Here is a 15239-nt window from a genome sequence, read left to right on the forward strand (position 1 = left end):
AAATTGTGTTCCAGGCACTCGAAACTTGGCTATAGGCACCCTGAAAACCTGGTTGGACACCCATGTTCGCGTACATAGGGTTACCCATGCCTGTTTGCATTGTCCCGAACACATTCCCTGGCATATAACCTGTGGAAGGTCCAGCCATAGCTTGAAACACTGAACCACCTCCAAAATAACCAGGATAAGTATTAGGTAATGGAAGGGTCTGAAGCATAGCCTGTTCATTGCTCCCTTGACCATTCAAAAACGGTTCCTGTCCAGCTAAAGCAAGTTGCTTTGGATCATTGGACACCGCTAGTTGCTCAACCACATGGGGTTTCCATCGAGCATCATGAGTTCTCTGCGCATTGGAAATCTCCTTTTCCTGCAACGGCTCAGGCATGCCCTGTGTAGGAGGCTGAAAACCCTATGTGGGAGCCTGTAAGAACTCCTGCATCCTTGGGTTGTTAGCCAACTGCTGAAACATGTCCATGGAGCAACGCAGTTGAGTTCTAAACAACCTGTCCTCTTCTTGAAGAGTTGATGGAATTTTCTCTGTGCCATGTGAGGAAGATCCCTCTTCAGGTACTTGGTCTCTCTTCTCTGCCATATCGACAAGCTCTGTGTTGCTTTCACCCACAACAATCCACGCTGCACTTTTTGAAGAAAAAGTGACTATCCCGTCGATGGGACCATATAACCGACCTGTACAACGTAGAGGGCGGTACTATTTCAATTACCTGTTAACTTTACACAGAGCACTGAGAAGGGAAGAGACATACAGTTGCGTCCAACGACTAGAATGTCACTGTGCACACAAGACCCACACCTTGTAGGCCCCAAAGACTGGCGCCCCTTTCGGTATTTCTTTATTCAAATTAAAGTAGACGATCCGACCACTTCGCACAAGCTTTCACAAAGCTGTCCATACCTGGCGAGGGCTGAAAACGCAGGTTTTCCACCTGATTTTGGCAACATAACGACGCAAAAACCCCCTGTAGGTCAAAAGCACCTGTCTAGGACGGATTCCCTCGCTATCTGGAAGCTTTCTAGTGAGCTAACACAGAAATTCAGCAGGCTGTAATTCCCTGTTTTTCACTGCCGGGTGCCCAAAAGCCTGTACACGCATCCCAAGGCTCTCACGAGGCTCCCCCGAGGTTCCCTTGCAGTTTAGGTGTGAAACCCTAAACCTGCAGAAAAACACAGCAGGCTGTAATTCGCTGTTTCGGATCGTTTTTAGCGGAGCGAACACGCCTACGCGTGTCCCAAGGGCTCCCGCATGCAATGGGACAGTTCCCCTGTGAATTGGACGAGCTTTCACGCGAGAAAACTCTCCGAACTCGCAATCTTTCGCGATGGAATTGTGCGTACCTCTGGGGGATTAGCAATTAGCTAATCCGGTTCCTGTTCAGAAGGCTCTTGCCTTGGCAAACGCGCATAAACCCCCAGAACTGTACATGTTCATTTGAGTAGCCCAACTAGTGGGGCATTACCATATGTGCCAAAGGGGAGAGAGAGATGCACGAGAGCAAATCATCGCGCTACATGAGACAGAGGAGAAGGCAAGCTTTCCATTAAAGCTTTAGACCTGCACCCACTACTCACACACACACTGTAGCTCACTTGTGATCAAAAATCAGCCTCCTCTCTCAAATTGGGCGCCCCCTCTTCAGCTGGAAGTAGCAAACTCCCCAAAAGCCGCCATGTGTCCAGTTTGCCCCTTTTGAGTTAATTTTCTAGTTCCCACTGACTTATAAAGTTATAAGTGACTTTCCGAGTGGCCCAGACTTCATTTGGCGCACACAGGCTTCCATACTCATTAGAATTCAATGCTAACAGGCCCGACCAGTCCCAGACTGACCGACCTAGACTCCCGCTGTGAGAAACCTATTCGGCCGCAGCCGTTTCACATTGGCCATGCAATGTCCACTTGCACCTTTTCAAGGGTTCCGGGAAAAACAAGTAAAAAATAAATAAAAATATCTAGTACTTATTTACGGAAGGCAACAAGAAAAATACACCTCCTGGTGACAGTTTACCTATTTATTAGCATTTATTAGCCATTTATCAGGATCATGGGGTTTTGAATAGGTAGGGTAAATCTAAGACCTGCATATATATAAAAACCCTCCCCTTGTACTCTTGGCATGCGTTGTGATCATTGCAAAGCTTCAGCGTTTGGGCACACTCGCTCTCTATCGTTTTCTCATTGCTAGCTTTTTGTCTATGTGCAACGCTACCTCTCCCTTGCCGTGTGCACACCCTCTCGGTGTGAGATTGCCTAGAGTGAGTTCCCGTGCTCGTTCAATGGGCGGTACGCGTTAAGAGCTTGACGACAAGGAGATCCATTGCGATAGATCCGAGATCTATTGGCTGCCCGGTATGGAGAGGAGGTTTGCTCGCGGTTGCAAACAAGTTCATCACCAATTCACCCTTTTTCGTTGCACCTTTGACATGGTATTAGAGCCACGGGCGTGCTCTTGAATCAGATCGGTGATTTGTGCAAGTTTTTGGTGTCGAATTTCTGTGACAAAAAGAGACGGTTTGTTGTTTTTCTTGCACCTTTCACTCATTTGGGGTTGATTTCGGCTGTAGTGGCAGATTTAACAAATTTTCTCACTTCAACCTCAACCAATCCTCATCACATGCCCAAGTTCTCCAACACCATCGAGAGGAGTGATGATTACGACATGAATTCAATCCATGATGAAGTACATCATAGGGATGCTACCGGCGGTGGTGGTGAACCACCCATCAACGAGGAGTGGGGAGATTGGTCTCAATTCTACTCGGGCGTAGGTGATCAACCAATCAAGATACCTGCCCTTTCTACTTTTCTCTCGGATCAATAATTGAATGGAGACACCTATGCCATTTGGAAAGCTACCATGATGGCGATCTTTCACTCTTACGAGCTTGGAGATTTTGTCTCAAGCAACTTTCAAAAGCCAAAGGACCCTGCGGATGCAAAGTTATGGGAGTGTGTCAATGCTCGAACCCACTCTTTCATTATCCTCAACAGTACACCACCATTTACTAGCCACATATGATTGATGAAAGATGCGAAGTTGGATTGGGATCAACTTTCTTCACTTTATGATGGAGTTTCTCCAATGAAGCGGATAGCCCTTGAGGTGCAGTTGAGGACCTTGGATGCGAAGAAATCTTCAATGCAGAATCACATCAACAAGATGCAGGAGCTTCAACAAGAGAAAATTCATAAGGGAAAGCTCATCAGTTTAAAGGATATGACCATCAAGCCTTTGGCCCAATTGCCTCCTTGCTACACCAACTTCTATTCTTCATTGATTACGAGTGGCCGGTTGAATACCATCTCTTGGGACGAGATTGTTCCAATGGTATTGAACCAAGAGGAGCGGTTCAATACGGAGGAGAATTCACGCTCCCAAGCCTTGATTGGTTCTTCCAACAACAAGAAGCAGAAGGGTAAGAAGAAAAGTAACAACACCAAAGACGAGAAGAGTGATGCCGAGAAGGAAGCCTTGAAGGCGGGACCGCATTGCAACAATTGTGGTGAGAGGACTCAGGAGACATTATTGGAGGAAGTGTCCAAAGCAAGTTGAAGATGCTTTGACTTCTTCGGTGGTAGTGTTGGAGTCACAAGCCTTTGTTCATTTGGAGATTCTCCCCTCTCAGGACTCTCCAGGGACATCGGAGGTTGTGTCGACTCTTGCAAGTCGAGATGATCGTGATTGGATTCTGGATAGTGGTGCCTCTCGACACATGACACCTTCAAAGAATCTTTTGTCCAACATGCAACGACGATGTGGTACCATCTTCATTGGAAATAAATCTGAAATTCCTTTTCACAACGAGGGATCTATGGAGTTGATAACCGATGGCAAAGGAGGTATGCATACCTCCAAGGTACTTTATGCTCCAAAGCTAGGTTTTCATCTTATGTCTGTGCAGTGTGCATGAGGTGTGCAAGCTTGGCATGGAGGTGATTTTTACAAAGGATGCGGTATCTATTTGGGATTGGCAATCCGGCCAGGAGGTCAGAGGGGGCTCAGTGGAGAACGGACTCTACAAGCTCCATGCTCTTTCTTCAGCCACACAGATACCTACAAGTAATCTTTGGCATTACAGATTTGGTCATTTGAACAATGATGCTTTCCGTGAGCAAATGCTTACAAGCTTATGGGATGTGGGAGTAAGCATGGGAAATGCATTACTTGCATTCGTGGGAAGCAACATCGACAATCTACTCAGAGGCTACTACCCGCCGAGCCATTGCCGTTCGGGAGTTGGTTCACATCGGACCTATGAAGACCCCTTCCCTCGGCAAGCTCTCTATTTCATGGTACTGTTGGATGAATTCAATCGCTTTACTTGGGTATACTTTCTACAACACAATTAAGAGGCATTTGGCCTCTTCAACAATTGGCATTCTCTTGAGGAGAAGGAAAGCAATCAAATGTCGAAGACTGTTCGATCGGACAAAGGCGGGGAGTTCACCTCCAATGCTTTTATTCAATTTTGTGCGGACCATGGCATCAAGTGAGAGCTTGCGAATACCGGATAACCTTTAGAGAATGGAGTTGTGGAGCGAAAGAATAGGACAGTGGTAGAAATGGCACGGACCAAGCTTGAGCATCAAGACTTGCCAAAGTCTTTATAGGAAGAGGCAGTTGCGACAACAATTCATACCATAAACCGATCTCCAACCTCTTCAGTTCTTAGGTTTCTTTCTTAAAAGTTCCACAAAGTCATTGACTCGAGTAAGAGTTTAGTGCACGATATCTACAGTCACAACTCTTTAAAAAGGAAAGGTGAATGGCCAATTTCATATCAACTCGTTACACTCTCATGTGGGACAAGAGGTCTCGAGTAAAGGCACATATGCATAGAAAAGTAAATAATGGAGTTTTATTAGTTTCATTTAATAGAGTTCTCCTTTGAAGTTAGCCAAGGAAGTACATGGGCAAGGATAGCTAAGAAACAAGAAAATCATATAGAAACAGACTTTGGGAGACCCTACTGAGTCATGGTCTTTGCATATAGAGTATATTTTATAATGATGATAGAGCAACTTTGTTTGACTCTTCATCTAGACCACAGTTGTCTAAGAAAAGTAAAAGGATACAAGCTCAATACAGTAAATAAGTCATTGAGATTCGTGCGATGACACCATTTTTGTGATTTGACCAAGTAGACCACTATTATTGAAAGACAAGTTCACTTAGCTACATGGATTGCTTTACAATGTGGTATGGGACGCAATAGTCGAGTATCTATGCAATTGAATAAGAATTTTCGTTGGATTATTATTTTCCTTGTTTTGGTCAAGCACACCGAGATCTTTGAGAGCTGAGTTCACTTCACTGAGAGCATTGCTTTAGTGTGGCATGGGACACATCTGTCAAGTGCTAAGCAAAAGTTCAAGCTTTAGCAATCATAGCGAACAAGGCATCTTTTGAGGGGTGGAGACAGTAGTAACAAACTTTTCCACTCCACAGAAAGTCATAGACTAACAAATACTCCAGACATCAGGACCCTTACGATCATTCAAAAAATCTTCATATAGAAAAAGCTATGATCTCTGATGAGGTGACTACTCATTCATTAGTGTCCTCGCTGTAGCAATATAGTTGGTAGATATTGCAAGGGGCAATATGAGGTCCAACTTTAAACAAGAAACCGATCTAGTAAATGGTACGTTGACCCTAACTAATTCTTGCTTATTTTGGCATTTTGCTAGAATATTTTTCCTTTCCAATTGTACCCTTCAAATTGATCATTGAGAACAATGATCTATGTTAAGGGGGTGAGAATGTTAAGACGTCTTGTAATACCTGGCGTAATTACAAAGAGACGTCACGTGCACATCTAACCCTATGTGTATGTGGACAAGCTACTACATGACATGGGTTCAGTTAAGTTTAGTTCAGTTAGCTTAGGAAGTGTTCTGGCACCTTTGTGAGTCTGTTTGCAGACCGTGCATGTCCAGACACTTAGAATAGTTGCATTTCCTCTGGTTGCACACAGCATAATCATCAGATTACCATCATAATCCATCAGGAGCGTTTTTACAGTGCATAGACCTATTTTCCCTATTTTAGCCATTTTTCACTTATTATTAATAAGTGACTTAGTTTGGAAACTGGGTAGGGCAAATTGACTCAGTCAGTGTATAAGAAAAGCTAGCGCTAGCACTCTCTGGTAGAAAAGGCAACGAGGACCCGACGTCCGACAGTGCACCTTCTCAGCAAGACCCCCCAACAGACACCAAATCTGCCCTAGCGTTTTTGGATCAGCCCCAAGCTCTAGCGTTTTTGCAGATTTCAACGTTGCGACATCGCGACATGACCCTGGAGATAGCAAATCTTCACCGCATCATTTCCCCCGCCACAGATCAGCCCTAGCGTTAGCAGATCAACAGATCAGCCTAGCGTTTTTACAGACAGCAGATCCATCCTAGCGTTTTTGTAACTTGCAGAGCATCTCGGCGTTTTGCAGATTCTCGGTGACAAGTCAACAGAGAGCATCAGCGTTTTCAGTTTTCAGCATACAGACTCCCCGGATTAGCCCCCAAACCTCGCAGATCTCACCTTCCCGCAGCAGATCCTCGCCGCAAGGTCAGATCAACCCGCGTTTGCAGATTTAGCCCGAAAAACGCAGATTTCAGCATCTGCGTTTTCAACGTGTCGTCATCGCCATCGTCACTGACATAGAGTCAAAATTCAACAGATACAAGATTTGCAGATTTCAGCCATTAACATTTTCAGATTTCAGCCCGTCTCGTCGTCATCGACATCGTTGGCAAGTCCATTGCATTGTAGAGATTTGTGAAATCAATAAAAGACCACTCTCGTCATAGAGAGTGGGGCCTTCAGAGGAGGGATTGACAGCATTCTGGTGTCGTATTCTTCTCTCTCTATCTCTCAGTCTCAGCACCTTCATTCACAGTGTTTGCCACTTTGTTTGTGATCATTTGCACTCTCTCACTAAAGGAACGGAAGGCTCTCCCTTCCGTAAGTAAAAGGAACCTTGAGCACAGCTCGGAGCACTCATCTTGAGCAAGGTTCAACATTCACATCCGCTGCACCTTACATTGGTATCAGAGCTTTGGCACTCTTCTATATCACTCAAGGAAAGAACCACAGATTTTCTTTTTGCTTGTTGCGGTCGCACATAACCCAAGTCCACTTGGGCGTGTAGATTCCTAATCGTGTTTTTGAAGAGTGACAGGAAACCCAAAAAAGAAGGTCTTCTTCAGCCTCCCCTTGTTTCTCTTGATTACTCATTGAGAGCGAACCGTGCACTTATCGGCCCGCCAATCGACGTGAGGTGGGAAAAAGCAAAATTGGTGTAAGTGCAAGGCCGCCAAGGGGTGCGCCCGCGGGAAAGAGACGAGCTCAGGTAAGAGAAGATTCTTCTCTAACACAGATTGCAAGCTAAAGACGACCCTCAAGAACCCAAGAACCACAAGACCCAAGTTCCTCGTGAACTTAAGAACCCAAGACTTCAATGTATGGTCATCACCCGAAGCGACCCGAAGCGGAATGGATACTTCGCATGGAAGTGGCGAGCTTGGAGTGGCAAAGAAGAATTTTTCCTCACCAGGAGGTTTTTCTGACCCTCCCCTTTTCCCATCTACGCCAAGGATTGCACCAAATCCTATGGAGGCTTTGGTCAAGTTGATGATGGACAGGAAGTAACGACAAGAAGCGCAACGCGCCGCCTTGGAGCGCGAGCGCGAGGAAAGAAAAGCAGAAAGAATGGCAGCCATAGAGCGTGAACACAAAGAAAGAATGGCAACCTTAGCGCGTGAGCGCGAGCAAGCACGCTTGGCGGCTGAAGAAAGAATAGCAAAATTAGATCACGAGCGCAAGGAGCGTGAAGCGCAGAGTGCCCAACGCATGCAACAGTTGGTCCTACTATTTTCTAATGTGCAGGCACCGATTGAAAAGAATCAAGAGGAGGAGACTCTCTCAGTCTTTTCTTCTCCAAAGCACGACACGCATGATTTGCATAATCAACATGTGATTATTCACGAGCATGATGAATTGCATGATAATGATAAGCATGATGATTTGCAGGATAAAGATGTGATTGTTCAGAAGGATGATGGTTTAGTTGATGCTTTTTCTAGTGAAGCTAACCTCATTGCAGATTCGATCAATCACCAAGAACCAATCTTGGCTCTCGAGTCGAGGTCCCAAGAACCTCAAGAGTAAGTAATATGTGTTCGCATGATTAGTTAGCACGCATTGTTCGGGTGTTTCATTTGTGATGGTTTCTTGTATTTTAGTCAACTTCCTTATGTGATCCTTTTTCATAAGCATGACATATTGCACGATGAACACAATTCACTCATGAATGAGCATAGATGTATGTGGATTACTCATCAAAAGATGAAATGTTTGCATTCAAGGAATTCACATTCCATGTCTCTTCCTTGGCATGACACAGTATCTGAAAGAGCACAAGAAGGATTGAGCATCAAGCATCGGCATTTCCATTGTGATTTGCCACAGTTGATAGATTTAGATCAGAAAGACAAGTTTTGATTCCATTGTTTGCGTGTGTTTGATGAACGGTTTGGCACTCCGTCTATATGTTCATCTACATTGCATGCATAGTCTTTATAGAAGACTAGAATTTTTCTGGTCATAAAAACTACTTAACTAAAGAAAGGATACACAATATATATACACACTAGTAGACTCGTAGAAACTACTAAACTAATGGCTTCCTACACTTGTAGACTTATAAAAAACTATCAAACTAATGATTGTGCGACGAAGTGTTAGTTGCCACGACCTTAAAAGAACTGCCGCATGCAAGTCGCCCACCACGTCGCATGCAATTCTCCATGCACACTGAGCATGACTGCAGTTTTCTTCGGCGGCGGGTTCTTTGCTTTACAAAAATGGCGACGGGTTATTTCATTTACACAACTACGCAGGAGAATCTCCCTTGATTCTCCTAGGGAGATACTCCTGCTCTTTCCCTTTCAAAAATTCTAACCACCTTCTCTGGCTCCACATAAGATTAAATCCATTAACACAAAGCTTCCATCGCTCCTCCTCTCCCTTGCTGCATGTACCCTCGTCGTCTGAACTCTCCCTCTCTCCTCCTGCTCTCGCATTCTTGGTGCTCCATAGCCTCCATCTCCTATTGTGCCCCATACCTCACGACTTCCTCCCTCCTTTGCCTATGCACCGCAGCTTAATATACCTCCTTGCGTCCTCATCGAGCCTCTCTCTCTCTCTCTCTCTCTCTCTCTCTCTCTCTCTCTCTCTCTCTCTCTCAAAAAACGCAGCCGTTTTTTGACCTAGTAGACAACAGTCCACTCTTTTGATCATAACTTCTTCATCCGAACTCCGATTTGGGTGATCTATAGCCTCAATCGAAGAGCACGAAGTCCTCTACGCATTGATGTAAAGACAAAAATTTTCAGAGTTATGGAAGGCGTTTCTGTAGCAGCATTTCCGAAGTGAACAGTTTCAACAAAATTGATTCTCATCTCCTATTTTACATACAATGTCTTCCAGCACTCGCAATGGTTCTTCTTCAACAAGGTCCACAACCATTGTGGAAAATGATCCAAAATCTCTTAAGTGTGGAGATAGCAACACAACCACCCAACCAACGACATCGGAAACCATGATCATGGCGTACTTAGTATCATTGCAAGAGACCGTAAACAAACAAGGCGAAGACTTACGAGCACTTGCAATGGAGAATGGCACACTAAGGGTACTTGTGGTTGAGAATGAGAATCTCAAGAGGACACTTGAGATGCAAACAACACGTTTGATGCAACTTGAAGAGCAAGTCAAGGAATGTAAACGCTCTTTTGTGGACTTGAATGCTTTGAAGGAGCGGATGAGCAAAGTAGAGCATGACCATGTATTGAAAGAGGAGAAATTTGACACTATGAGCCGGGATGTATGCAACATGAAAAATGTATGCACAAACAAGTCTTGGGCTGATGTATGTGGTAGCAATGAGGTTTCTAATTCCTCACTCATGCAAGCTATGGTTCAAACAAAGAATGTTGAGAATGTGGATGTGGAGGAGTTGAAGGAACGGGAGCGACGTTCCAAGAACATTGTTATTCGTGGAATTCCCGAAGAGAAGTTAGAGACACCTCTTTCTCTTGCCATTGTTATTGAAGATTTCTTCAAAACCCACTTTGGCATGTCCGGAGTTATGGTCTATGGAGCACATAGAGTGGGGAAGCAAGGAGCTCCTCGCTCGGGAGAACGGCCAATTGTATGCACCATGACGGATGAGACCAGCGAAAGATTATCCTTGATAATAGTTGGATCTATTTGAGGGATACAAAATGTTTTGTGTGAAGATCGCACTATTAAGCAACAAAACATGCGTCGCAAGGCATATGAGGAAAAGAATAATAAAAACAAGGAGATCTCTCATGAAGAAAATGTGCCCAAGGAAGAGGCAAGTCTCTCAAGCAAATAGGGATGCGTGACCTATGAGACCGAGTTACAATTGAAAATATGCTTTTGGAATTGTAATGGATACCCATGGAATGCGGGGCTTGGCATTGATGAACTAACAAGCAAAGCCGATGTTGTACTTCTTGTTGAAACTTGGGAGCATGATACACAAAGGATTAACGGCTTGGAGGATTACAATGTACATTCATTGATGTGGTCAAAGAATCTCAAGCAACGAAGAGGACAAGGAGGGTTAGCATGTATGGTTAAGAAAGGATTGGAAGATTTTGTATCAATTGTGAAAGATGACAAGTACAAACGTTATGTATGGCTGAAAATTATGACACCAAAAAGAGCACCCATTTTTGTAGCCGGTTGCTACATTCCTCATCATGATTCTCCCTTTTATGCTTGCATGGATAGAGATCAACCATTTTCTGATTTGGAAGAGGACATTGCTTATTTCAAAGGTGAAGGTGATGTTATTGTATTTGGGGATATGAATGCTCGCACAAAAACATTGCAACATGATACTCAACAATTTGATATGTCATACATTTCAAGGGAGTTGGAGGAAGTTCACTTGTATGATCGTACTTCAATGAATGAGAAAGAGCCGGATCACTATGGAAAGTTACTTTTACACATGTATAATAGCACGGGTATGCTCATTGCCAACGGTGTATCTTTGTGGAGTGGAACCAATGGATTTACATGTAGGAGACATAATGGGGATAGTGTGATTGACTATATGCTACTCTCCGAAGCCATCATGTATCGCATAAAGAGTTTTATGTTTGGTCAATGGATCCCGGAATCCGACCATCGCACCTTATGTATTGACCTTTCATGTGGAGAAGCAACTAAGCATGATAATCTCAGCCAAAGGAAAGAGAAGTTATCACTATGTATGGATTTCAAACGGGCACCAATGTACATTGAAATGGTTGAGCAAAAATTATGGATGACAAAGCTTCAATGTGATGTACCATTGGAAACTAAATGTGAAGCTTTCAAGAAAGCTATTTGTTCTTGTGCGGAAGAATGCTTTGCCATAAAGCATCTCCATGGTATCAACAAAGATAGATCACGCAAAAGGTGGTTTGATAAAGAATGTCAAGATGCTCAAAAGTCCTTGATAAAGCTTGATGCAACTATGGACAAAGACAACTATCAAAGTCATTTGCATACATACAAGGCATTGATTCAAAAGAAGAGAAGAAGATGGGAAGTAATTGGATGTGTGATATGTTCAACCTTGCACTTCAACATGGTATGCCTTATGATTGGAGTACTAATTGGGTTAAGCCTTCGCATAAAGGAGGGGATGTAAAGAATGTAAGCAACTACCGGACTATAATGATTGGGTCTCTTATGGCAAAGTTGTTTGGGTGCGTTGCATAATGGAGATGAAATTGAGTGATTGGGCTGAAGAGAATGACAAGCGTGCAAAGGGACAAGCGAGTTTTCGTCGATGCCATAGCACCATTGATCATCTTGTCACTCTTCATGTTCTCATGGAGGAAAGTCGGTTGAAAGGCAAGCGATTGTATTGTTGTTTTGTGGACTTTAAGAAAGCTTGCGGTTTCTCGAATCTATGAGAAGGTGATTTGTCAATTGCGCATGGGAAGAGAAATTTCAGAAATTTTTGTAAGCACTATTGGGGTTAAACAAGGATGTCCATTGTCACCAACTCTCTTTGGTCTATCCATCGATCAATTGGAACAAATGGTACTTGACTTTATGCAAGAAGAAGGCATTGAAGAGGTCACTATTTGCAATGCGGTAATCATGCTTTTGTTGTATGCAGATGATGTAGTGCTTCTAGCACACACTATAGAAGATGCACAAAAGCTTATGGTTGTCCTTGAGAACTTTTGCTTGCATAGTAGGCTGATTGTAAATGAATCCAAAACAAAGGTTATGCTTGTGAAAACCAACCATAAGGAGAAGCCATGCATTGTGTACAACAACGAGACGCTTGAAGTTGTTGAGAGCTTTAAGTACCTTGGCCTTGAGGTTCCATCCAATCACAAGTGGCATGAATGTGCTATGCGTCGTTTGAAAGCGGGAAAGAGAGCATATTATGCATTTGAGAACATGTGTAATGCGGGAAACATCAAGTGTTGGGTTCTCAAGAAGTATCTTTTTGATGCATTGGTGACACCGGTTCTTCTTTATGGAGTTGAAGTGTAGGACGGGAGCATCTCAAAGTCTACTTGGAAAGAGTTTGAGAATGTCCAAAAGCGTTTTCTTACAAACTTTCTCCAAGTTAAGACACAAACACCATATATGCTCTTACTTCTTGAGTCGGGATCTCTTCCAATTGAGGTTATGGGCATGGAAAGGGTTGTGGAGTACATGATAAAGATGCGTCAAAACCCCTCACATCGACTTCCTACAATTGCATGGGAAGCAAGCAAAAAAGTTCAAAAGACGCATAAAAGCAAGATCTTGAGCACGGGATGGATGCAAGACATAAAGAAGTGGTTTGGGAGATGGGATGCATTACACTTGCTACATGATGCTTCAATTGACTCTCAAGTGAATGAAGCTTTTCTACAACGCCAATGTATTACGGCTTGGGAGAAATCCGGTGGGTCACGCTTCATACATTACACCACCTATATTGTCCCCAACTACAAAACCATGTTCTTCGCTGAGAGAGGAAACCGTACTCACACTTACATGCTTGAGCCTATTTCCTTGTCCGCGATACGCACTATCGCAGCAATTCGGCTTAGCTCCCATTTCCTTCGATGCGAGATAGGGCGTTGGGGCAATGGAGAAGAGTCAAATCGATTGTGCACATTATACTCACTGCAAGTTCGAGAGTCTGAGTACCACACACTACTAGAGTGCTCAGCTTTTGATCACATCCGAACTTGCTTCTCTCACATTTTCAGCCATAACTTAGACCTACACACTTTCCTCTCCCAGCCAAAGTGTGGACTCTCCATTGCGACTCTCATCACTACAATTTTGGAGCATCGAGAGTCACTCATCAGCCATACACATACTACATCACATGTAACTTTGGTCCCATAGGTCATATTTGACCTCCGAGGACGATAATAAAATCTATCTATCTATCTATCTCTCTCTCTCTCCCTCTCGTGTCGTCATGCGTGTCGTCATGAGTTCATGGATGCTGTTGGCTGGCTTCCACAGCTTATTGGTATTCTAAAGGTGAAGTCATCTCTTTTGGATACAGATCCACCAAAGCACCACCACACACAAGACAACCCTTCATAGCAATCTCATCGTAAATTGTCTCACCCATGTCACAGGGCTTCTATGGTACACAAAACTTCTGCAGCACGTGTATGAAGAGAGAGAGAGAGAGAGAGAGAGAGAGAGAGAGAGAGACCATGCAAACTAATAGACGCATTGGAGGTGAGAGAGAGAAAGATAAAAGTGGTTAGAGAGAAGGAGAATCTGGAGTGATTCCCGTGAAAGCTATATTAAAAATGAATTGCCTCACATACTAGACTTATAAAAAAACTACTAGTGGTTCCGGAAACTCAAGAATGCAAACCCCATACCTTGACAGTTTTTCAAGTCAAATAAAAGGACTCTAGAGTGTAACCCAGCACCAAGGAGTTAACAACAAGGAGTTAACAGCACCCCAACAGAATAGAAAGCATGATTATACAACTTCAAAAGAGAAGCAAGATCATGCTAGCCACAATACCACTTGACTTCTTGTGCGCGGAAAGCCGTCAAGAATAAATCCAGTCTCTCCTGCCACAGTTCCCGCTTCAAGTCTTTTTGCTAGAAGCTCCAGTATTACATTATCAGGAAGGAGTTTACCCTCATTCATGAGCTGCTTAAGCTGCAAGAAAGACACTAATGTTAAAGCCTACATGCCTCCGTGTGATAGAAATCGAGCAATGTATTGAATCAATGTCTTTCATATAAAGTTGCTCAGACATCCCAATTGTCAGCCAAAACCAGCACAAACACTATAAAGAAAGGGCACACCATAGAATCTCAAAAGAAAAAATTTACCACAATAAAAAGGGAAGTATGCAGCAAAGCCTATTTTTCAGTGAGCGCAGAAGATCTAAGTATCCAATGTGCATTCGGCTATGTGACCAAACACAAGCATAAAACTGTCAACACAGAGAAAACACAGGGAACTAACCTTCAAGCCCGACGGAGTGGGTTCGGAGAGCTCTTGTCTCACGAGATCTCCCATGGCAATGTGAGGGACGCCTAGAAACTTGGCAAGGCGACTGGCGTAGGTACCCTTACCAACACCAGGACAGCCGAGGAAGATCCATTGGGGACCAGTACGGGAAGAGGGGGAACGGGTAGAACTCCATGTTTCTGATAGTTCAGACTGCGCCGCTGCATGGGCATGCCGCGCCCACGGAGACCTAAATGCGGAGGAAGAAAGCGGCGAGTGCGACACCAGCCTGCGCGCTGCTGCTGCCGTGGCCCGCATTTTGCACCCTCCCTTGCACAACAAGTTGCGTGTCCCTTCCTCGCTAGCCTATTGGCATGTATTTTTTTGGCCTCCTCGTCACTATATGGCATGGCACATGATCACACCCTAGTTCACTGCATGATCCGACGGCTAAGATTAAAGCCGCCTCGCCCTCCCAAATTTGGGGCCCGAGTTCACCCTTAGTTCACCCCCTAGTTCACCAAGTTGACGAAAGACTGAAATTGCATTGTGATTCCCGCTTCTCTTTCGCACCATAGATCCCCCCTGGCTAGAGTCGTGCCATATAGTGACGAGGCCATATATGGGGAGGCTCATGGAGAAATCATGCAATTTTGCAGTCGTTGATTTTCGACAGCTAGGATGAGTGGCAC

The 15239-nt window shown here is 44.1% G+C and overlaps 1 protein-coding gene across 1 annotated transcript in view; it reads right to left on the reverse strand.

Annotated features, from left to right (window-relative positions):
- LOC147455123 (adenylate kinase 1, chloroplastic-like) overlaps positions 1-14916 on the reverse strand; it is a 53653-nt gene extending 38737 nt beyond the window's left edge. Inside the window, exons 1-2 of the mRNA XM_086513958.1 lie at positions 14563-14916; positions 14110-14250 (exon numbers count right to left, since the gene is read on the reverse strand). Coding sequence (XP_086370084.1) covers positions 14110-14250; positions 14563-14865 — 444 coding nt within the window. The 5' untranslated portion in view covers positions 14866-14916. The remainder of the gene's footprint in view (positions 1-14109; positions 14251-14562) is intronic.
- Between the last annotated feature and the right edge of the window lie 323 nt (positions 14917-15239).

The sequence above is a fragment of the Adiantum capillus-veneris genome, chromosome 6 (genome assembly GCF_014529385.1).
Source record: "Adiantum capillus-veneris isolate H3 chromosome 6, ASM1452938v2, whole genome shotgun sequence".
Lineage (NCBI taxonomy): Eukaryota > Viridiplantae > Streptophyta > Polypodiopsida > Polypodiales > Pteridaceae > Adiantum > Adiantum capillus-veneris.